The sequence below is a fragment of the Neomonachus schauinslandi genome, chromosome 5, assembly GCF_002201575.2.
Source record: "Neomonachus schauinslandi chromosome 5, ASM220157v2, whole genome shotgun sequence".
In the NCBI taxonomy this organism is placed as follows: domain Eukaryota; kingdom Metazoa; phylum Chordata; class Mammalia; order Carnivora; family Phocidae; genus Neomonachus; species Neomonachus schauinslandi.
In genome coordinates, this window is record NC_058407.1 from 106,840,699 (window position 1) to 106,863,207 (window position 22,509).

At 35.3% G+C, this 22,509-nt stretch overlaps 1 protein-coding gene across 19 annotated transcripts in view; it reads left to right on the forward strand.

The window, feature by feature from the left end:
- Window positions 1–22,509, forward strand: part of PARD3 (par-3 family cell polarity regulator) — a 656,432-nt gene that overhangs the window by 388,034 nt on the left and 245,889 nt on the right. For 12 of the 19 annotated variants that reach the window (XM_021685996.1, XM_044915499.1, XM_021685999.1 and 9 more), the window contains 5 exons: window positions 3,212–3,337; window positions 4,453–4,838; window positions 9,137–9,276; window positions 11,675–11,803; window positions 14,098–14,136. In XM_021685996.1, coding sequence (XP_021541671.1) covers window positions 3,212–3,337; window positions 4,453–4,838; window positions 9,137–9,276; window positions 11,675–11,803; window positions 14,098–14,136 — 820 coding nt within the window. The remainder of the gene's footprint in view (window positions 1–3,211; window positions 3,338–4,452; window positions 4,839–9,136; window positions 9,277–11,674; window positions 11,804–14,097; window positions 14,137–22,509) is intronic. The other 7 variants (XM_021686002.1, XM_021686006.1, XM_044915500.1 and 4 more) reach the window with 1 other exon arrangement.

Genomic DNA, 22,509 nt, shown 5'->3' on the forward strand with positions numbered 1-22,509 from the left:
CAAATGAGATAATTTTGCAGATTGTACCACTTTACTTTTAAATTAATCCATTCTTTTTGAGAGAATGATTCTAATAGTGTGGTCAAGTACTTAGAAATCAGCAGGCTACTAACTTGTCCTTAATTCAGTCTGTTCCGTTAATTCCCTGATCACTTGCTGTGTTACTCAGGGTGAAATTCTTCCTCCCCGCCCCCCACTCCCCCTCCAGCCCCCAATCAGTTCTCTAGTCCCTGGCACTGAGAAAAAGGACTCCAAGATTTTGCATCTATTTGAACAACTTTGGATTCTAAAAGCCTCATTTAATAAACTTCGGTTTATGTTTCATGTAAGTGTGATGGTGTATTTATTTTTGATCTGTAACATTTTTCGCTGTGTATTAGGATTACTGATGAATTAGGCCATATATGAGGACTTATTCAGAAAGACAAGCCATTGAATAAATGAAGCATGCCATGCTTTTTTACTTCGGATTATTATTCTACAATGATTCCCCGGTGGGGGGAGTAGATTATAAAAGAAAAATGATTATCTAGATGAATATAAATCCATAGGCCTATTCATCTGAAAAATATTGATGCCACTTGTAGAATTAAATTACATATTTCCAACTTGTGTTATTTTAAACTGTGATAAACACCGAAAGGATCTATCTGGGGTAAATTTGTAAATTTAAACAAATTTTCAGTACTAGTTAAGTGCTAAGTAATTTTCATTAAACATAGTCTGTCTCTGTCTCCTCTCTCTCTCTCTATATATATATGTATGTATGTATGTATATATATCTCTCTCTGAAAGTATTCTGTGGGTATTTTAGAGTACATAAAATATTTCAGCATACATAAAAGCATAATCATTATTCATCACTTTAGATTGCAGGGATATTGTAACCTTACTGAGAAACCACTCACGATTTCACCAGTTTAAAACTAATTAACCTGGAGTGACTGTTGGTAAGGCCTACTTTTGCTGCACACGGAATGCATGTACTCTGACAAAGCGCTCTCAGTCTGGGGAGGTAGCTTTTAGTAACAGGTGTGGCACCACATGTCTGCTTGTGAGTGTCTGTGGGTGTTCTTTTAACATGGTTCCCTGAACATGGTTGCTTCGATGGTGAAGTGGCCAAATGCCTTCTAGTTCTCATACTGTCAATAACTGTGGTTTAATTTGCCTTCTCAAATTATTTTGTCTCACTCCACAGAATCCTAGATGTATCTTAATAATTCAATTCCTCTCATGGAACACTTAATCCATTGCACATAGAAACACACTTACCCAATAGGGAAGTGTAGGGAGACAGATCGTGGGCATGATGACATTTTAACAGTAACTTAATTATGGGTGGCGTATTGTGTGGGATCGCTTTCTTCCAAATAGGACTCAGACAGTTAAGTTGCTTATGCAGCTAGGTCAGTGTACTTTGTTCTTACCTTTGAACTGAGAGGATTTTTATATTTGTTTAATTCCAATAGATGGTAGTGAGTTACCAAAAATTACTTACATAATAATGTTTCCATCAGTCACTAAGACTTTTAGACTGTTACACTAGTAGGTACTAATCCTCAAATGGTGTAATTACAAAAGGTGATTTAAATATTATCTCCCCTGATTATTTTTGCACATTGGTGGACTTGACCTTAGTAAAACATGCTATACTGTGCTTAATAATAAAAATTAAAATGAAGTTAAAAAATGACTGTATTCATGAAAGAAGCAAGTTTAAGCTGCAAAATAACAAGTGAAAAAGGACTCTTTCAAGTCCTTTTTTTTCAGTTCAATCATATATTTGGTGTAAATAACATCTTCATGAAAAAAAGGATCCGAATCTAAATTTCCTTTCACTCATATTTTATTTTGCAAAAAGTTTGTTGGAAAGTTGAGACTTGCTTGCCTCAGCTAAACTCACTCAGTTTCACTCCTCAAGACCTTGCTACTAGTTCGGTGCTTGAGCGTGCATTGCCGAATTCCATCTTCTCTATCTTCCAGGAGCTGACCAAGCACTAGTAGGGAGGAGGTGTGTATATAAAAGCGAGATGAATGGTCACAGAACAAATAACAAGTTCTTTAAACGTTTACAAGAGAAAGCGGTCTATTTGGGTGTCTTTTTACTGGAAAGCCTATATAGGGCATGGCAAATTGTGTTCTTTTGGATGCTGTATATCTGTATCTGTATCTGGGCTATTGGAAATATCTTCAACTTTTATTTTGACAGGATTCTAAATTTGAGTATCTATATGGGTATTATCTCTTAATGTTAGGATTATGAAAGAAAACCTAAGCTTCGGACAGGCCCAAAATAGGTTCATAAAAATTTTTAACATGATCATCATATAGAATGTATGTTAGCCGTTAAGTCAGTCACGGCACCACAACTAGATAAAGATTCCTGTTTCTTGTACTGTGGTCCCATAATGTTTGCCGCTTGTCCCAGAGTATCTAGAATGTTCTTTCTCTCAGTCAAGACATTAGTATTCCATACCAAGTACGCTAATAATTTTTGCTTTTTTAACTCCTCATTGGTCTCTAAAAGTTCATTCAGGCTTTCTTTGAACCTGCAGTTGGAGCACACATTGATGAGGTTTGAACCATTGACATTTGAACCTGTCACTGGCTTTCTCCTATTTGTCTTTAAATGGGAATAAATGGCAACACTTTTTTTTTTTTTACTTTTGGGAGACCTAACAAGTTTTGAAATTCAGAATATTAGGCACCATCAAATGCAAATGCCAAGAATGGAAACTTTCCTATTTTTCTTCGCCACTGTACAGTGCACTGAGGTTAACCTTTCCTGGTTACCTGCACTCTCACAGGGAGACGGGATTGCTGTCAGCCGTGTACCAGCTGGCTTAAGACCGAAAACTGCCAGAGCTATCCACAACTACACGCTCAGCTATGCTTCACACTGTGCTAGACTGAACCATCGGGCGAACTCTGTTTGAGGCAGTTCTAAGCAGAGAAGTACAGAGTTTGTTTCAGAAACATAATCTTGACACCCAGAAACAATTTCTTACATTTATTGAAAGGCTCCATTTCTGCACTTCGTTTATACTGTTGTGCTTTTTGTGTTGGTGTTATTTTCAAATGTATTAATAATGATTTAAGGTACTCCTTTATCAGGAAGTCTTTGTAAATACAATACCAGCATTAAAGCAGGAGGGCATTGTGCACGGTAGAAATATTACATGTGTAATGATTTGCGTTCTTAATGTTCCAGAACCCTGGGGTTATTAGTAAAACGATTGGAGAAAGGTGGTAAAGCTGAACAAGAAAACCTTTTTCATGAGAATGATTGCATTGTCAGGATTAATGATGGCGACCTTCGAAATAGAAGATTTGAACAGTAAGTGTGTGTTGGCTGCACTGCTGTTCTTTTCATGCTTTTGGCTTGAGAGAGTGCAGCCCAGTGAAATGCTTCAAACAACACGTCTGTGTCTCTTTCTTTATACTAGAGAGGAGTATTTTCTGTCATTATCTAGCTTTTAAAAATTTAATCAGACTCCAGGTAATTACTACCATTAGACTATATTTCAAAATGCCCTCCGACTGACAGAGCGCTTCTTAAAATATTATGGGCCCAATTTAGACTTCACAATTTTGCTACTTCCTCACCTTTTGGAAAATTTGCCAGCGTGCTAGGTTTTATTATACTTCAACTCACATTTCCAACTTTGTTGCATGTAATGACTCCCCGTATAAATAAGCAGAGAAAGCTCCTTTGAACCACAGTGTGGTCTACTCAGATTTTCTTTGTCCTGATTCAAGTCCTTATTCAATTAGAAAGATAAAAGTTGTCCAGTGCCTATCAAACAAGGCAAGAGTGTGCAGAAATCAAAAGGACTTCGTGTAGGATCTGACTAGGGAACCAGCATGAGGTGGAACAGTTTCTCAGGCTGTCCTGGAATAGCACCGGGACCAAAACTCTTCACATTTTGTGTCACTGAGGCCGCCTTGGTGTTCTTGAGAATTTTGCATACACAGACTTGCATTCATGTTGCTGATGATGGATAGTTGATTTCTGTAGTTTTCTAAGTATATTTATTTCTTCAGAAACTCAAGTGGTCCCTTGTAATAAAATGTAATTTTTAAACATATTGGGTAATATTGTGGAGAGAAGATTGTATTTAATTTCCATTCCTATTGAAATTATAATATCCCTTTTGTGCTTAAAACTATTATTTAATAATTTGTGATTGAGAGCACAGTATCTTCTCTGTAGTTATAGATAATTTTGTCATTTTTATTAAGAGAACGAGAAATTTATATTTGGAGAAACAGCAGTGCTTCTATCGGAGCTTGCAAACTTGATTGATAAATGGGATATTTTAAAATTTTGTTTTTCAGTTTCAACAAAGTCTGTCCGTTTTTGTTGCTTAATTAGTATACTTAATTAAGCTCATAATATCTTCTAGTCTACCAGTCTTAATTTGCTAATTTTCCATTCTTTCTCAAACCCAGAGCACAACATATGTTTCGCCAAGCCATGCGTACACCCATCATTTGGTTCCATGTGGTTCCTGCAGCCAATAAAGAGCAGTACGAACAACTATCCCAGAGTGAGAAGAACAATTACTATTCAAGCCGCTTCAGTCCGGATAGCCAGTATATGGATAACAGGAGTGTGAATAGTGCAGGACTTCCAGCACTGCAGAGAGCTCCCAGACTGAACCACCCGCCCGAGCAGATAGACTCTCACCCCCGACTACTACCTCAGAGCACACACCCCTCCGGAAAACCGCCAGCGGCTCCGGCCCCAGCACCGCAAAATGTATTTAGTACAAATGTAAGCAGTGGTTATAACACCAAAAAAATAGGCAAGAGGCTTAATATCCAGCTGAAGAAAGGTATGACCCACCTTGTTTTGTTTTATGGAATTTATTTTATTTTATAAGATTTTATTTATTTGAGAGAGAAAGAGCACAGAGGGGGAGCGGCAGGCAGAGGGAGAAGCAGACTCCCCGCTGAGCAGGGAGCCCGATGCGGGACTCCATCACGACCTGAGCGGAAGGCAGATCCTTAACCAACTGAGCCACCCAGGCGCCCCTATGGAATTTATTTTAAAAATCAAATCAACTATCCCATTATTAGAGGAAAGAACTGATATAACAACTTAAAAAATGTATTTAAAATTATAGTTTTTAAGCTTTTCAGATTCATTTTGCTATATCAGAATTAAAGTATGAAATTCAGAGAAAATAAGGCTTTAAAAATAAGTTTTTGTGAAGAAGGTAGCAGTTACTACTGTGGTAAAACTTTTTGGTAAGGGAGGAAGTTGGTTTCAGGATATACTATTAAACCTAAAACAATAGTAAGGACTTGACTGTTTTGATCACCCCACTTGATGTCCAGACATAACTCTCAAAGAGGACGTTAGAGCTCCTCCACTTTAACCCCATCATTTTGGTAGGGGCAAGTGATTGATTTGAAGCTGTCGTGGTTCGTGGGAATAAAGAGTAGGTTCACCGAGCAGGTGGCTCCTTGTCCGCTACTTTTCCAGAATATTATACTGCTTTCCTTCCTTAAGATGACAAGGGAAATTCTAATGGACCTTGCTAACTCTTTATTACATACGCCTTATATCAATTTATTTATTTAAGTATCTTTTGCATAGACTGTGCATCCTTGTGTACAGGAAGCATGCTTTTCCATTTTGTTCTTGACGACTCAGAGCAGACTGCTAGGCTTGATTTTCCGATTTCCAAACACTGTCCCCTCCAGCCATTGAGTTAGACTTTTGCTGTTAATCATCCATTTTAGCTGAGCATTCTGATATATTTTAAAATCATCTCTTTCAAAATGGTGTCATAAAGAATATTTCTCTTTTTATGAGCTCAGCCAACTCCTACAGTTTAGGTGAAAATGAATCCAAGAGAGGTTGAGTGATTTCCCCAAGTCTCGTGGCTGTTGGCAGCAGGTTCTTACGAGAACATATTCCATATCCTGACCTTTAGACCATTCTTTCCATTTGGAGTAGGGTTTACAGGGTTGTAAACTCTGAGATTCCTATTTCCTTTCTAATCATATTCTTTCATTGAACTTTATGTGAACCACAAACTCCTTATTTCTGGTTACTGACTTTTAAGCTCCAAATACTTGGTTGACATGATCAGGAATTGACAGCTTTACTCCATTTTTGAAACCTCTTACAAATGCAGAGTTATGTCAGCATAAACCCCTTTTAGCTTTGTTAATTCCTAAATGAGATAAGTATCAGATCCTGTCGTCTTCTTTTTCTACTCAAATGACAGGCCCTTGTTTTTAAGCAAAAACACGGTAAGAACCACAAATGGAATTGTAAAAAAAAAAAAAATAAAATTCTGCTTGGGATCTCTCAACAGAAGAAAAATATTTCACTTGGCCATTCTCATAAAGATACTAGTTCATAAATATCTTTGCCCTTTTACACTAACAGGCATACTTATTTCGGTAATTATGGTTTTTTACACAATTATATTTTAACAACTTATGATACAATATGAACTTTTAAATGAAGTGAAATTTTACTTGACATTAAAAGAGGCATTCTTTTGAATACAGAAATTAAGTTTTATTTTAATAGCATTTTAAAAGATGATTACGTTGACACAGCTAATTGACAAAGACTGTGCTCAATCATCAAGATCAGAAAAATGGAAGCAGTGGTTTTCTTTTAAACATTTTTCTGACTTTGAGTATTCTAAATTTTTTGTTTGTTTGTTTGTTTTATTTATTTATTCATGAGAGTCAGAGATAGAGGCAGCGGCAGAGGGAGAAGCAGGCTCCCCGCCTAGCAGGGAGCCCGATGCGGGACTCGATCCGAGGACCCTGGGATCGTGACCTGAGCCGAAGGCAGACGCTTAATCATCTGAGCCACCCAGGCGACCCCTGACTTTGAGTATTCTAAATGATATAGAGCTTCATAGCTCTATTTTGATTTTAATTTACTGTGAGAATGTATGACAAAATGCGGAAACCAACTGTACATTCTGTCAGTACTTACAAATATTTTATATGAAAAATAAGTTTATGATAAATAATAGTGCAGAATGCTGATTCTCTTTGATTAGTACTGAATAGAGGTATTTTAATAATAATGATTGTATGACAATTGAACAAGCTTTCATTGTAGCTAACAGTTACGATTATTACCAGTTACAATTGTTACATTTAACATTTTTAATGAAGTACATCAAAAACATAGGGTGTGTCCATGTTAAACTTTAAACTCAGTTCAGAGTGAACTGACATGCTCTGAATGACAGTTCTTTCATAAACTGAGATCAGTTCTGTGTGCTAAATGGAGAAACCTTCATGATAATGATTCTTAGGCATAATTTAGGAACCATGTCATATAAACATGACAAAATAGAACAGCCCTTATGTACTTGCTCCCATAATTATGATTTCTTAATATTTATTGCCATTTTGCCATTCTCAGATACCCTGCTCTTTTGTAGAAATTAGCTTTTTAATAAAGTCAAAGGAGAAGGTCAGTAATCTGTTTCAGTCAGTGCAAAATGTTTTGTTGGCTTTGCTAAATAAAAATTGATATCTATTTATCTTTCTTTTAAAGGTCACTGCCTGAACTTTTAGCTTACAGATTTAGGGGTTATTGCTAATATTTTAATAGTATTGAGGTTCATATAACAGTCTTTGTAGTTCATACAAATTAATATTGCAAAGGGGGAATAATTTAGAATTCTTTCTTAATAAATGTTATTGCAAGTCATTAGAGTTTCATGAAAGCACAGAGACATATGGAAAAGTCCCAGCAGAATAATTAGGAAAATTTCATATAGACAAGATGCCATTCAAGTCTTCAGCACAGAAGACTCAAGAAATTAACAGTCCAGGCACATTAAAGTGACTTCAGGCTTGAAGTAAATGAATGTTTTGTTTGTACTTGAGAATATATAGGGTAGGTTCTGTTACAGGTATAACTATGGGGTGTTTTCTTCATATCAACTTTGTTTCTTCTTTAACCCACGTTTTGATTCATAGTTACTTGCCCGTATTTATTTACTTTTACAGGTTTGTACTCTTGCTTCTAGTTTTGTACTAAGTGCTGCATCAAATTAATGTATCCTTCCATAGATTTTTCACCTTTATGTAGCTCTTTATTCTTCCCACATGAGCCAAGTATTTGTCCTAGTATCACTTTGACTGAAATGGAACCTAATATCCTAAAAAGTAATTTTTTAAAAAGCTCCAGTAGAAATTAATCATTATTAGAAGTGCTATAAAAATTGTGTGATTCATTAGAAATTTGTTGTAGTCTTGACATTTTTTCTTGGCTCATTTTGGCTTGTTGCGTGTCAGTTCTAGTAACATGCAACGCCTTTTCTATACTGTATTGCACTTATGAGTGCCTGTCAGGAAAGCTGATGAAGAGCCTAGAATTAAAACTATACAGACCAGCACAGTGATCTGTAAATGCCTTATTAATTTCAGTACCTTTAAACATAATATGATGGTCCTTAGACTTGGTAGCTATGATCTGAGATGGGGTCTTCCCTGGGTAATTTGCCTTTGTTTTTTATTTTTACAATTTTATTTATTGGTTGAGAAATATATATGGTAAGATTTAGGTAAATAGAAGAGAACTAGGCAAATACAATATGGTTCATCCTGTCAGTAAATTGTTTTGATTATAGTGTGGGGAGGTTCTGTTATCTAGAAAAAATTTTCTTTCCACTGTTTCTTTTCCATCTTCCTGATCACTTTCTCTTTCCTTGCTCCTCCTCCTATCCTTTAAATCTGGATACCATGATTGCACAATATTAATTGATATTTGAGGTACTATGGGTTTTAACAGAATTTTTTTTCCACACGGAGAAATTAAGTTTATTTCACGTCAAATATTTTGACCAGTTTAGAAACTTTTAGCAGTCATATTTGTATATTACCTTTCGTCTGTCTTGGACTAGATTCCCATTTCTTCTTAAAGAATTTTGATATATAAGCCATTTTAAACCTTCCCTAATTTAGTCTGTTTTGGAAAAGCTTTTCAGACTTTTAAAGTATTAAAAGCAGTGTAGGCCATTGTGAAAATTACAAAATGTCAAGCTGAGGTAGAGAATAACAAAACCTTTCTGTGCCATATACCTCTGAAATTCAAGGTATCTCATTTTATTTACTTTTTTTGTTGTCATTATGTATTTAGGTACAGAAGGCTTGGGATTCAGCATCACTTCCCGAGATGTAACAATAGGTGGCTCAGCTCCAATTTATGTGAAAAACATCCTCCCAAGAGGGGCTGCCATCCAAGATGGCCGACTTAAGGCAGGAGATAGACTTATAGAGGTGAGTGGCTTCTCTAAGTCAGAAGTTCCATAATTCTTAAAAAGTTCCATTTTCAGGGGTCAGTTCTTTTTCACATCTTCATAAATATGAAATTATATATTTTAGCAGAAGTTTGCATCATAAAGCAGTGTATTTCTGCTTTACTTCGACTTGTTTCCATGTTATTTGATGAGAAATATCTTTTCATTGAGTGTACTCATAAATTTTTAGTTACTCAGACATTCAGTTTATGAGATAACGTAACATTTGTCATTATGTAAGTACAGTGTCTGCTAGGTTCTATTTCTACATGGCTTTAAATTTATGTCTGGCAACATAGAAATGATATCTACTTTGTAATCAGAACAGAGACAAATGAAGTAAATGAAAACAGTGTGTCTTGATGAGAGGAAATTTTGAAATGGCAGCGTGGAGAATGAATTGAGACATAAAAATCAAATGTCAGAAAAAAATAGTTTTTCAAAATTTCCTTTCTGTACCTCATGAGTTTCGGTTCATTGGTCTTTGAGGCCATCTTAGACATACATAAACATACATAGGCATTTCTGTGTGTATGATTGCTTGTGTATATAGAAGTAAAAGGAAGAAAGATTAAGAAAAATAGATTAGTCGCTTTTCTTAGTATTTTCTTCAGAAAATGTGTCTGTATTCTTAGCAGCAGATATGGCCTTTCCTAATTATTAACTAGTGTTCAAACACTAATGTTAAACTGCGTTTTGTGGCATTACCCTTTCTTCTTTACTTGTAGCTTCATACGTAGTTTTGAATTATCCAGATCAAACTCTCCTAAAGATTTCTTGAAAAGTAATGGAGCGAAGGATTGCCTTCCAGGAAAAGGATTTTTCCATGGCTACATACTGCACCTAGATTTCTTAAATCTTGCTCCTTTCCTTTGTGTCTTATTCTTGTGATACCATTTTTTAAAGGGGCACTGGTAGAGGCTAAATAGAAGGAAAGGTTCGAGTATAAATTATATTTAGAGTGTTGTTTCCAGAAAGGGCCACTTGTCCTTGGTGCATAAATTGAGTAGTGTTGGTCCAAGGGTGCGGTTATAGCTTATTTTATGTAGTAGGAGGCTCAGCTGGGACTTGAATTTATCATCCTTGCCCCTGAGTCCAAAACATGTCTGTCCTCCTCTCTCTCTGGCATCAGCCTCACCTTCTTTCTTTCTTGTTGACTCTCTTTCCTCCCATAATTACTTTACTTTCAACACATCACAAAGGCTTTTGTTTTTCTTTTTGAGCAGTGGGAAGAGCCTGAAACCTCTATTTCTTCAGAGTTAGGCTCTATTTTCTATAGCTGTCAGCTTTACTTGAAACTACATTTTCACAAGTCTTAAACCTAACTTTCTAGTATCTGTAGTTGTATCTACACAGTGTCAACAGTTTTGTGGGCAGTTTTTCTGAGCATGTGGATATTTGGAAGCATACTTAAAAAAAGTATCAAGTCACTCTTTTTTTTTTTTAATCTAGAAATTTTTCCTTTCTTTGAACCTGTTACTACTTATCTATTTTGTGCAATCACTTAAATAGTAGTACACTGAGCAGTAGAAGATGGTTTTTAGTGGAGAGGGAAATGTTCCAAAAGGTATTTTAACTACAGGGTAATTTTGATATTACAATTTAAATAATATACTTTATTGTCATGGACAAAATGTTATTTTTCTCTAAAGCGAATACTATTGAATAGTTTATAAAAGAGATTTTCACTCTTACTTCTTTTAAATATATAGTGCTTTCTGGTAATGTTATTATACTTCCTTAAAGGTAAAAATAATGAGATTCCCCAGAAATTGGTTATTTCAAATCTCTCTCTCTCTTTTTTTTTTAAGATTCTCTTAAAACATTGAAAAATATCAAGGTATTGCTACCTCAAAATATTGCTACCCCTCCATAAATATAATTATTATTTTGTATTCTTCTTTTAATGTTTGTCTTTTTAGGGATAAAAAGTTATCTTTATAAGTTTCAGTAAAATTTCGTTGGAAGTTTTACCAAAATATTTTTAGTGTGTTTTTACTATTCCCTCTAACAGCAACACCTTTTTGTTTTGGTATAAGATAATCTATGATACATAAGGCCATCAAGATATCTCAGTCCAAAGCCATTAAGTTTTGTATTAACCTGGTAATTTGGATATATTTGATTTTTAGTTGTTTTTGTTAATGCTCTGGTGGCTGTGGCTTTTGGCTTATTAATGAGCGCTAAAAGATTTACTACTTCCTGTCCTACTTCTAGATACCTAGGCTGTGTTTCTTTATTAGCTACCAAATCATGGGAGAATTGACCACGAAATGAGCTGTGCTCCATAAGAGACATGATACATTCTAGGATGTATGTCTTTTCTTCAGTCATATGTTTGCACAGCACTGCAGCTGAAAACTTTTTATTTGTTTTAGGTAAATGGAGTAGATTTAGCAGGCAAATCCCAAGAGGAAGTTGTTTCCCTGTTGAGAAGCACCAAGATGGAAGGGACCGTGAGCCTTCTGGTCTTTCGCCAAGAAGATGCCTTCCACCCAAGGGAACTGGTGTGTAAATTTAGAGCAGATGAAAGATTTCTGATGCACATGAGCCAGGGATCTGGGCTAGTCACCTGATGGCCAGTGTTTATTGAGACATTTTCCAAACAGTTTCTATATTTTATATATCTTTCAGCCTTAACTTCGCATAAGCATCCTCTTCTTATATTTGCTTAGTTTTGAAGATAGATCTCCACAATATTGAGTGTAGGGGTATTTAAAAATCAGATTGCAAGGATATTTTCTAGGACAGCAAATGCTTATGAGGGAACACTTTCAGATGGACTGATTGAATACAGAGACGTTGATTACTTCATAACTGTCACTTCAAAGGCTGTTGTTGAAAACTTGCCATCTCCTCCACTACGTATGACAAATGTTCATATTTCAGATTTTCATAGTGCATCCAGCTAAGCCAAGTAAAGCTTCTTGCTTCATGTTGTATGAAAAGGAGTACCTTAACTAGAGTATTACTGTTGAAAGTAAGGAGACCTGAGTGGTACTAAGCCCCATGGCCATTAATTACCAATATTGACATTACTTGGAATGACATAGATGAAATCAAAAGGCATTTGTTTGCACTTCATTTCATTTTTTAAATGTGTATCAATATGTCTAAATATAAGAGGTATTTACATAGTATTGGTGTGAATGAAATATGTATACTAAGTTGACATAGTTTGAATGTTTTTCTGCAAGAAGTGCCAGGTTTCATTTACTATATAAAAACAACATAATTGGAGGAATCACTTTTATCTTTTAAATGTGGTAAGAAAAGTGTTTTATTTCCAGTATAAGTGGTATTTTAAACGTTTCAAAACAGATTTTAGTTGGGCCATTTTAGAGCATTTGACATCTCTTTCAGTCAGTTTTTAGCTTTAAGCAACAATTAATTTGTATATACTGGAATGGCAAGGTTTTAGGGGCACAGTTCCCAAATTTATCCTATAGCCCTAAATCTCTTAGGCTAATATTTCAGGTACAGATGTGTCATGGTTAGTAAAATTTTCCTTTTATTATGAGCCAGATATGTTTCAGTGTAGAATACCCCATCCCCTGGTTACACAAATTTGCTGTGATTTCATGGAATTTCCGATTGTGATAGGGCTGTAAGCCGAACGCTTGTGTTTTAAGAAGATTTTGAAAATTATAAAAACATCTTTATTTCTATTTTAAAATGTTGAATGCATTATTTCCCAATTTAAATTCGGTTTTCCATTTTCCCCCCACTGTTACCCAATTTTGTGCTTAAAATGCCACCTGATCCTAAATCTGGAGATGTCTCTATGAAATTGTAAATGAGCCCTTAAAAAAAATATACTAAGCTTTAGATGGGATTTGATGAAGCTTTAATTCTTCGTCAGTGTATCTTAGCCTGGGTAATAGTTAGCATTATCAGATTGCCAAAGCTTAAACACTGCTCTTCAGCAGCCCTTCCCAGACTCAGTGCCAACATCTAGCCAGCTTAAGGTTATTCAGGTTCTTCTTGTCCAATTTTGATCTTCCAGGCTTCTGTTTTCCCCTTCTGCTGCCTAGTTTTTTTTCTTGGTTATTTAATTTATTGCTTGTGAGCTTTTCATTAAGGAGTGAGCCAGTAGGCCGTCAGTCTATTATTCATGTTGCAGCTGCTTTTTAAGATTTCAAAGAATAAAATTCTGAAACTTAAAGGGGAGGGGGTGCATTTAAAATGATCTTTGAATCCAATTAACAAAACTCTTTTCCTCTGGGTGTCTGTGTTTAAATTCTGTGTCTAAAACAAAATACTGTTATCAATATGTGCCTTTTTAATAAATCAACCTTTTAAATATCTGTGTAATTAAAGCAACTCTATAGTATGTGAAAAAAAATCACATTTATAATCTGTGTAATATTTTAAAGTATAATACTTGTGGTTCAGACTGTGGTTCAGACTGTTACTATCTGGTGTAGCTATCAAATTATAATATACCTTAGATGTAGTTGGGGAAATTAAAAAAACCAAAACAGTGCCATGAATAGAGAGCCAGTCTGGTGAGATTTGTTTTCCTCCAAATAATAAAGTCATGATATAATGTGAGTGAACAAGTAAAAATTTACATCAGAAAAATTTCTTAAAACACACACCCACACACACACAAGATAATATAACCACATCAGTGCAAGTTTGGAAGACAATCATACATCATCCATAATATAATCACCCTCTATATATTTCGTGGGTTTTAAGAACCAACAGAATTTCCTTTAAAGTCAAGCTTTGTGACCCTGTGTGTTGAAGATGGCTTTGGTCAGTCTGTATTTATATTTTTCTTCAATTCTTCTAGAATGCAGAGCCAAGCCAGATGCAGATTCCAAAAGAAACGGTAAGAGCTTTGTCTTTTGCAGGGTACAGAGATGTTGGAAAGATAAATGGAACTAACTTCTGACTAATTATATATGAAGTTACTTGTCCTCCCTTTTCCTGGCTCATAATAGATACTACATAGGTTCATTAAATTCCAAAGTGGTCTCATCTTAAGCTGACTTATTGCTACTACTGCAGATGGAGAATATTTCGTGATTACTTTTGGATAGACAAGGAAAGACCAGAGACAGACATTAGAGTAGTTTCCTGTCACCTTCAGAGTAAGAGGGACCAAAAGTTGGTAAGTGTAGTAGTTCGACATAAATATAAAAGACTTTGTGAGTTGTGAAATGTTATATTTTAAGTGGCTACAAAGGAAAAAAAAAAAGTAAAAAAAAAAAAACTTGATTCAGGCACAGGAAAATAAAAAAAAAATAAAAGCACAATAAAAGTGTATCATATGCAGGAAAAATAAAGTGATAGGTCAGTAATTAGGCACAACATACTAGTTGTCATAATAACTTATAGTTACTATAAGTATTATAAGTTATTATAGCATATTATAATAGGGTAATTTCTTTTAATAAAAGTAACTGCTCACAGCTTCGATTAAAATGCAAACCTAGTTGTGTCCTGTTAAAGAGACAAATCCTAATACAGACTAGAAATAAAGGAGTAAGTTGAGTTCTAACAGGCAATGCTAATGTAATGAAAATAAGAATTGCCGTATCAGCGTACCAGTCTTTGAAAGTATGGTTTTAGTGTGGAGGTACAGTGTAGGGTGAAAAGAGAAGGTGTTTTTATATTGACATGTACTATCCAGTAGAAATTCTAATAATCATGATCCTTTATACACCAACAACAAGGCATAAAAACATATCCCAAACTCTTACAAGTAGTGAGAAAATTTACCAAAACCATATCTACAGTGGGTGATGCTAGTATGTATTTTTCTAAAAATTGTCATATTAGGTAGACAAAAAATTAGACCATGAAGAATTTGAATAACATATTTAACAGGTTTGGTTTCTCTTTACACATTCATGAACAGACAGCTTTGAACCTAATAAACAAAATGTTATTTAAAAATATTCCATAATTAAAAACATGGGTGACAAATCAGACCTCAGGAAAATTGGTAAACAGTCTTGAGAATATTATTATACATTCATAAGTATGGGTTGTAGAAAATTTATGGTCTTAATTTTTATTCATAAAATCAATTGGTCAGTGATAACTAATGAAAATCAAACTGGTATCTGTGTTTGTGTATGGTGGGTAGGTTGAAAGGGAAGGGGAAATTAGATTGATTTTTAAAGAATTTAAACTGGGCACAAGTGTGATTCATAAAAAGCCAAAATACTTAAAATAGCATGATATTGTTATGGGAATAGATGAAGAGAGTGCTTGAACACATTAGCAATGATAGACCTGATGTATATATGCATATACATATATATGTATGTATAAGGCGGCATTTCCAAGTAGTTGTAAAAGATGGTTTCTTTCTTTCTTTTTTTTTTTTTAAAGATTTTATTTATTTATTTGAGACCGAGAGAATGAGAGAGAGAGAGCACATGAGACGGGGGAGGGTCAGAGGGAGAAGCAAGCTCCTTGCTGAGCAGGGAGCCCGATGCGGGACTCGATCCAGGGACTCCAGGATCATGACCTGAGCCGAAGGCAGTCGCTTAACCAACTGAGCCACCCAGGCGCCCAAAGATGGTTTATTTCATATTTAAAATAATTAGCCATTCAGTTTAAAAAGTTAGATTTCTTTTTCTCACCATACACCAAAATAAATCCCAGTTGGTTTATGAAATTAAACCTTAAAAAGTACTAAAATGTATTAAGAAAAAACTATGCAAAAAAACAAAATAAAAATGTAAATAAAAAAATTAAAAAATATACGTGAAAAATCTGTTAACTTTGGATAGTGAATGCCTGGCCAAGCATGGCAAAACCAAAATTTTCATTAGGTAAATAGATTTAGATTTGTCTATAGAAAACTTTTGTATAGCAATAACCATACCATGAAATAGTGATAAATGCTAAATAAAATAAATGCTAAATAAATGGTAAATGGGGAAAGTATTTTGCACTGTGGCCCTTGGTGAATAACTACCCCTTTATTGTTGGGATCTCATCATAGAGCTTTTAGGAAATGGAATGATTTCACACATAAAGTACAGTTGACCCTGAATGAGGGTTTGAACTGCGTGGATCCACTTATATGTGGATTTTTTTTTTAATAAAACATAGTACCGTATTGTAAATGTATTTTCTCTTATTATTAATAACGTTTTCTTTTCCCTAGCTTACTTTATGGTAAGAATACAGCATATAATACATATGACATAGAAAATATGTGTTAAACAACTGTTTATGTTATCAGTAAGGCTGTTAGTAAAGTTTATAGGGAGTCAAAAGTTTGATGCGGATTTTCTACTGTGTGAGGGGTCACTGCCCATAATCAGCACCTGTTCAAGTCCAGGACAACGTGAGATAGAAAATCATGCTATAAGCTGTAAAGATAGGCATGTTCTTTCAAAACATTTAGGCAGTCCTGGCAAGGAAATTGGTGATTAGCCCTGACCTTTTCAGTCACTGAAGGGAAGAAGTGGCGTTGGTTTTAAATGCCATATTCCACTGAGAATTCCAACGTCCATTTTAGTCCGCTGCTTATGCAGTAGCCTCCTGTGTTCATGAGAAAATTTGCCTAGCAAATGACAATTCAGTCACCTTAAGAAAAGAAGAAATATACACATGTATGTGTGTCTGATGTCTGATTACAAATGGAAATTTTTTTCTGATGAGAGTTTTTCCAAGCTCAGTCAGAAATCACAGTTTGTTTTTTTTCTAAATACTTTCTTTTTGGTTTCTTTGTTATTGTTGTTGACTTGTTTTTAATAGGTCCTCTCACATCTGTGCCTCTGTTTCTGCTCTTGCTCCGTATATAAGACAATACAATTTTGGGTTGTTAAACGCTTCATGTTACATTTAAAACTTAAAAAAAAAAAAAAAAGACTTCCCGGGTCGCTGCCTCTCTTTGTACCTTTTGAGGGCAAGTCATTAAATTCATTTAAGTCTTGAAATTCTCTGATATTACTTAGACTTTTAGGTAATTGTAAGCACCTTGAGAATAGATAGGTCATAAAAGTCAATTAATTTGTTTGTTGGTTGATTATTACAATGACCCATAACTGATTTAGTCTGAGAAATTGAAAACATGTCATTAAGATATATGAATAAGTTCAATGACTAGTAGACCTCTTGAATTTATGAGATGGAAGTTTCCTGTACATCTTCTAAGTATCATCTTAATGAGAGTGGGAGATTGTAGCTGGGGCACAAGGGTGCCAGAGCATCTAGCTCTTGGGGTCCAGGCAGACCAGTTCCAGCTACTTGCTGCTGACAGGATCCAGAGGCAGAGAGACAAATGGTAGGGAAACAAGAAAAGAATTTATTTCAGTGAGGCCAACACTGGGAAGACAGTGGACTAATATCTCAAAGACTGTCTCCAAAGTGCTGAAAATACTTCCAGGTTTATATAAGGAGAAATGTGGAGCAAAGGTTGGTACATACATATATTGCCAGGTGAACCGGGGAGACGTGGGCTCTGAGGCTTCAACCCAGCCTGTCCCAAAGATGTCACCCAAGTCTTTTGGTCTTGTTATGAGAAAGAATTACAGGACAGACACAACACAGGCTAGAGACAGAAGCTGGAATGTTTATTAAAGTGAGAGTACACTCTCCAGATGTGAGAAGGCCAGTGAGTGAGCTGATTATCCTGGGGGTTGGGTTTTTATCTTTTATTGACAGTTGTGGAATATTCATTACTTGGGTGGGGATTTCTTGGAAGCTGGTTTTGAGCCTTTTCTTCCTTATTTGGGCAGGGGTTTCCAGCCTACTTTGTCAGCCATCTTGGGCCTGTCTGGTTTGACCTTGGTTCTTGTGGTTTTGTTCTGGAGTGTTGCCAGGACAGGCCTCTGACTTTGTCAATAGCTGGCCATGACTGACTTTTTCTTGGCCTCCAGGCCTCCTGTTAGAACCTAACTGAATGTCTCTAACACATAGTGGGCAGTGAATGTCAGGTTGATCATTGTCTTGAGGTCAGTCACACTTGGGTCTTCCTGGCTCAGGGTAGTCCTTATTGCCCCGGGGGGGGGGGGGGGTTAGTTTTGGCTCCCATCAGGACATGCTTTGCTGGCAGGGTCTTTTGCCTGAGTTAAGAGTTAAACTGAAAAGAAGAACTTAATCCATTAGAAAGTACAGATTGAGGTCAAAATGGAAATAGTTGAAGTCCTTTTTCAAGATTAGAAATTCTGGTTGCAAATTAACCATTGAAAATTGGCCAGAAAGCCGAATTATTTAGCACAGGCTCACCACCACTTGCTCTATGTCCTGAATAAACTCCTTTGCCTTTGAGAAGTTTATTCCCTTAATATAAGGCATCTCATGTGGATGTCCTGGTAGGACAAGATAATACATGCGGTACTAGTCAGGGTTCTCCAGAGAAACAGAACTCATAGGATGGGTGTATATATAGGAAGAGATTTAGTATAATAGTTTGGCTTGTGTGATTCATGAGGCCACCAAGTCCACATCTGCAGTGTGGGTCAGCAGGCTGCAGACCCTGGAGAGCCAATGTTGCCGATTCAGTCTCAAGTCAGTTGGCTGGAATCTCCTCTTCCTCAAGGAGGCTGTCTTTCTGTTTTGTTTGGCCTTTAACTGATTGAATGAGGCCTACCCACATTGTCGAGGGCAATCTGTTTTATTCAGAGTTCATCAATTTAAATATGAATCTCATTCAAAAACACCCTGTGAGTTGACATTTAAAATTAACATCACAGTGAAGTGTAGTGAATTTACCTGCTGGCTATAAGACCTTGACTTACCAAAGTGCCAGTTTCTTCCTTGGCTTCAAATAGGACTAATGCAAACCTGGTTAGGAAGCTCCCCAAAGAGCTCTTGAGTAGGATCCATGTCAAAATACAATTTTATGTTAAACAGATTCAGGGCTATGAGATAAAAGTAGGCCTTTAGAAAATAATATGGTTTAGAGATGATACTAGAGCACAGAGATAAGATATGCTTAAAAATCATGAATTCAAAATGCATTCCAAAAAGAGTTAGTGGATTCTCCCTATGAAAAATGCAGGGATACAGTGGGGAGTCTTTGAGAACCTCCTGGAAGAGGTGGAGGCATCTTGATAGGCTAACTTCAGAAGATTTAGTCTTGATATAGAGATTTAATGAGGTAGGTAATAAGCATTGTCATTAAGAGGTTCATTTAACTAATGGTTATAGGAGATCAAGTAAATGCTACCATAATGACCCCACTGTAAAATGAGAAAACCGTAGAAGAAATTAAAAGAACAATCCCATTTGCAGTAGTATCAAAAAGAATAAAATACCTAGGAATAACGTGAACCAGGGAGGTGAAAGATCTGAACACTGAAAACCGTTAAGACATTGATGAAAGAAGTTGAAGGTGACACAAATAAATGGAAGGATCTTCTGTGCTCATGGATTTAAAGAATTAATATTGTTAAAATGTCCATGCTGCCCAAAGTGACCTACAGATTTAATGCAATCCCTATCAAAATTCCAGTGACATTTTTCACAGACATAGAAAAGTAAGACTAAAATCCACATTGAACTACCAGAGACCCTGGCAGCTAAAGCAATAGTAAGAAAGAACAATTAAGCTGGAGTCATCACACTTCCTGATTTCAAACTATATTACAAAGCTGCAGTTATCAAGACAATATGGCATTGGCATAAAAATAGACACAAAGATCAATGGAACAGCATAAAGAGCCCAGAAATGAACCCATCTATATATGGTCAATTAATTTATGACAAAGAACCCAGACTCTACATGGGGAAAGGATAGTTGTGTTGAGAAAACTTGATCTTCACATGCAAAAAAATGAAATAAACTCTTATTTTATACCATACACAAACATTAACATAAAATGGATTAAAGATTTAAATGGATTTATGAAACCATAAAACTCCAAGAAGAAAACATGCTCCTTGACATTGGACTTGCTGATGATTTTTTGGATTTGACACCAAAAGCAAAGGGAACAAAAGCAAAAGTAAACAATGGCAACTACATCAAATTAAAGAGCTGCACAGCAAAGGAAATCAATAAAATGAAAAGACAACCTAGAGAATGGGAGAACATGTTGGCAAATCATTCCATCTGATAAGGGGTCAATATCCAAGGGACATGAAAAACTCCTACAACTCAATAGCAGAAACATCAACAATCTGACTAAAAAATAGGCAGAGGAACTGAATAGAAGTTTTTCCAGAGAAGACCTACAAATGGCCAGGAAATACATGAAAAAGTGCTGAATGTCAATTAATCACCAGGGAAATGCAAATCAACACCACAGGAATCACCTCACAACTGTTAGAGTGACTACATCAAAATGACAAGAGATAACAAGTGTTGGGAGAAAGTGGGAAAAGGAGGGAACACTTGTACACTGTTGGTGGGGATGTAAATTGGTGCAGCCACAATAGACGATAGTATGAAGGTTCCTCATAAAATTAAAAATAGAGCTACCATGTGATCTAGCAATCCCACTTTTGAGTATGTATATCCAAAGAATTGAAATCACTATCTCATTGCAGCATTATTCACATTAGCCAAGATATGGAAATAACCTAAGTGTTCATCAGTAGATTCATAAAGATGTGGTGTCTATATACGTTGGAATAGTATTCAGTCACGAGAAGGAAGAACATCCTGCCATTTGCAACAACATGGGTGAACCTTGAGCCCTCTACATGAAAGAAGTCAGAGAAAGACAAATACTGTATGGTATCACTTATATGTGGAATCTAAAAAAGCCAAACTCATAGAAACAGACTAGAATGGTGTTTACCAGGGCCTGGGGGATGGGAGGAAAGAGGAGATGTGGGTTAAAGAGTATAAGTTTCCAGTTATAAGATGAATAAGGTCTGGGGATCTAGTGTAGAGAATAGTGATTATAATTAATAATACGGTATTATATACTTGAAAGTTGCTAAGAGAGTAGACCTTAACTGTTCTTACCACAGAAAGAATATATAATTATGTGATGGAGATGTTAGCTAGTACTATGGTGGTAATCATTTTTCAATGTCACTGTATCAAATCACCCATTGCACACCTTAGACTTATACAGTGTTATATATTAATTATATCTCAAAAAAGCTGGAAAGAAAAAAAAATCCAGTCAAATCAGACAAAGCAAATAGGGAGCTTAATGAGGGAGTGAATTTTGAGTCATTACATTTTTATCGATGTCTTTGTACAAATTCTTTGGGTTAAATTAATAAACACTTCTGTAGTCCCTATAATGTAAATCAATGTTGGTACTGTAGAGAACACACATTAAAGTGTTTTTTTGAGTTTTTGATGAAGAGTTATACTATCAGACACTAATCATATGTCGGCTTTAGTAGTCTGGTTTTGAGCAGCAAATATTGCTATTGTCATAAAACATTTTATAAAATCGTGTGCTATTTTTAGTGCTTTAAATGCTAAAAAAACTTTTTAGTTTAAATTTAATTAAATAAGTTTGAATTCAGATGATTCAAACTTATTTTTTTTAAGTTTATTTATTTATTTATTTATTTATTTATTTAGTAATCTCTATACCCAACATGGGGCTTGAACTTAAAACCCTGAGACCAGGAGTCACATGCTTTTCCGACTAAGCTAGACGAGGCGCCCTGATTCAAACTTACGTTAAAATGATCTTTCTCCAAAGTTGGGATAGAATAATATTTTCATGATATTATAAAAATTGTAATGATTTTGTATAGTCAATCTCTGTCAATTCATGTGAAATTGCTTATTATTACTATAGTAAGATAAGGATTTCTTAGTGTTTGATGTGCTTGTTCTTGAGAAATATATCTTATTTTTTAATTCTCCTTTTGTAGATAGTAATAAAATTAATATTTTTAAAATTTATTGTATGATTTTTTTTGGTATTGAACTCTTAGGTTATTTTTTATGTTGGTAGAAATACCTGTTTTAAATGAAAACTGTTTTAGATATAGCAGTATTCTGGATTAGTTCCTGTGTACCATTTTTATTCTGAAATGTCAGACTTTTAGGAAAGTTTCAAAAACAGTACAGAAAACTCCAGTATGCCCTTCACCACATTCCCCAATTGTTAATATTTTACCACATTTGATACATAATTATCTTTCATCCTCCACCCTCTCTCTATACTTTTTCCTTTGTTCCTTCCCACTATATGTATTTTTTTCTGAATTGAGAATAAAATGCAAATGTAATTCCCCTTTATCTGTAAATATTTCAATGTGTCTATCCTAAGAACAAGGACCTTTCCTTATGCAACCACAGTATAGTTGCCAAAGA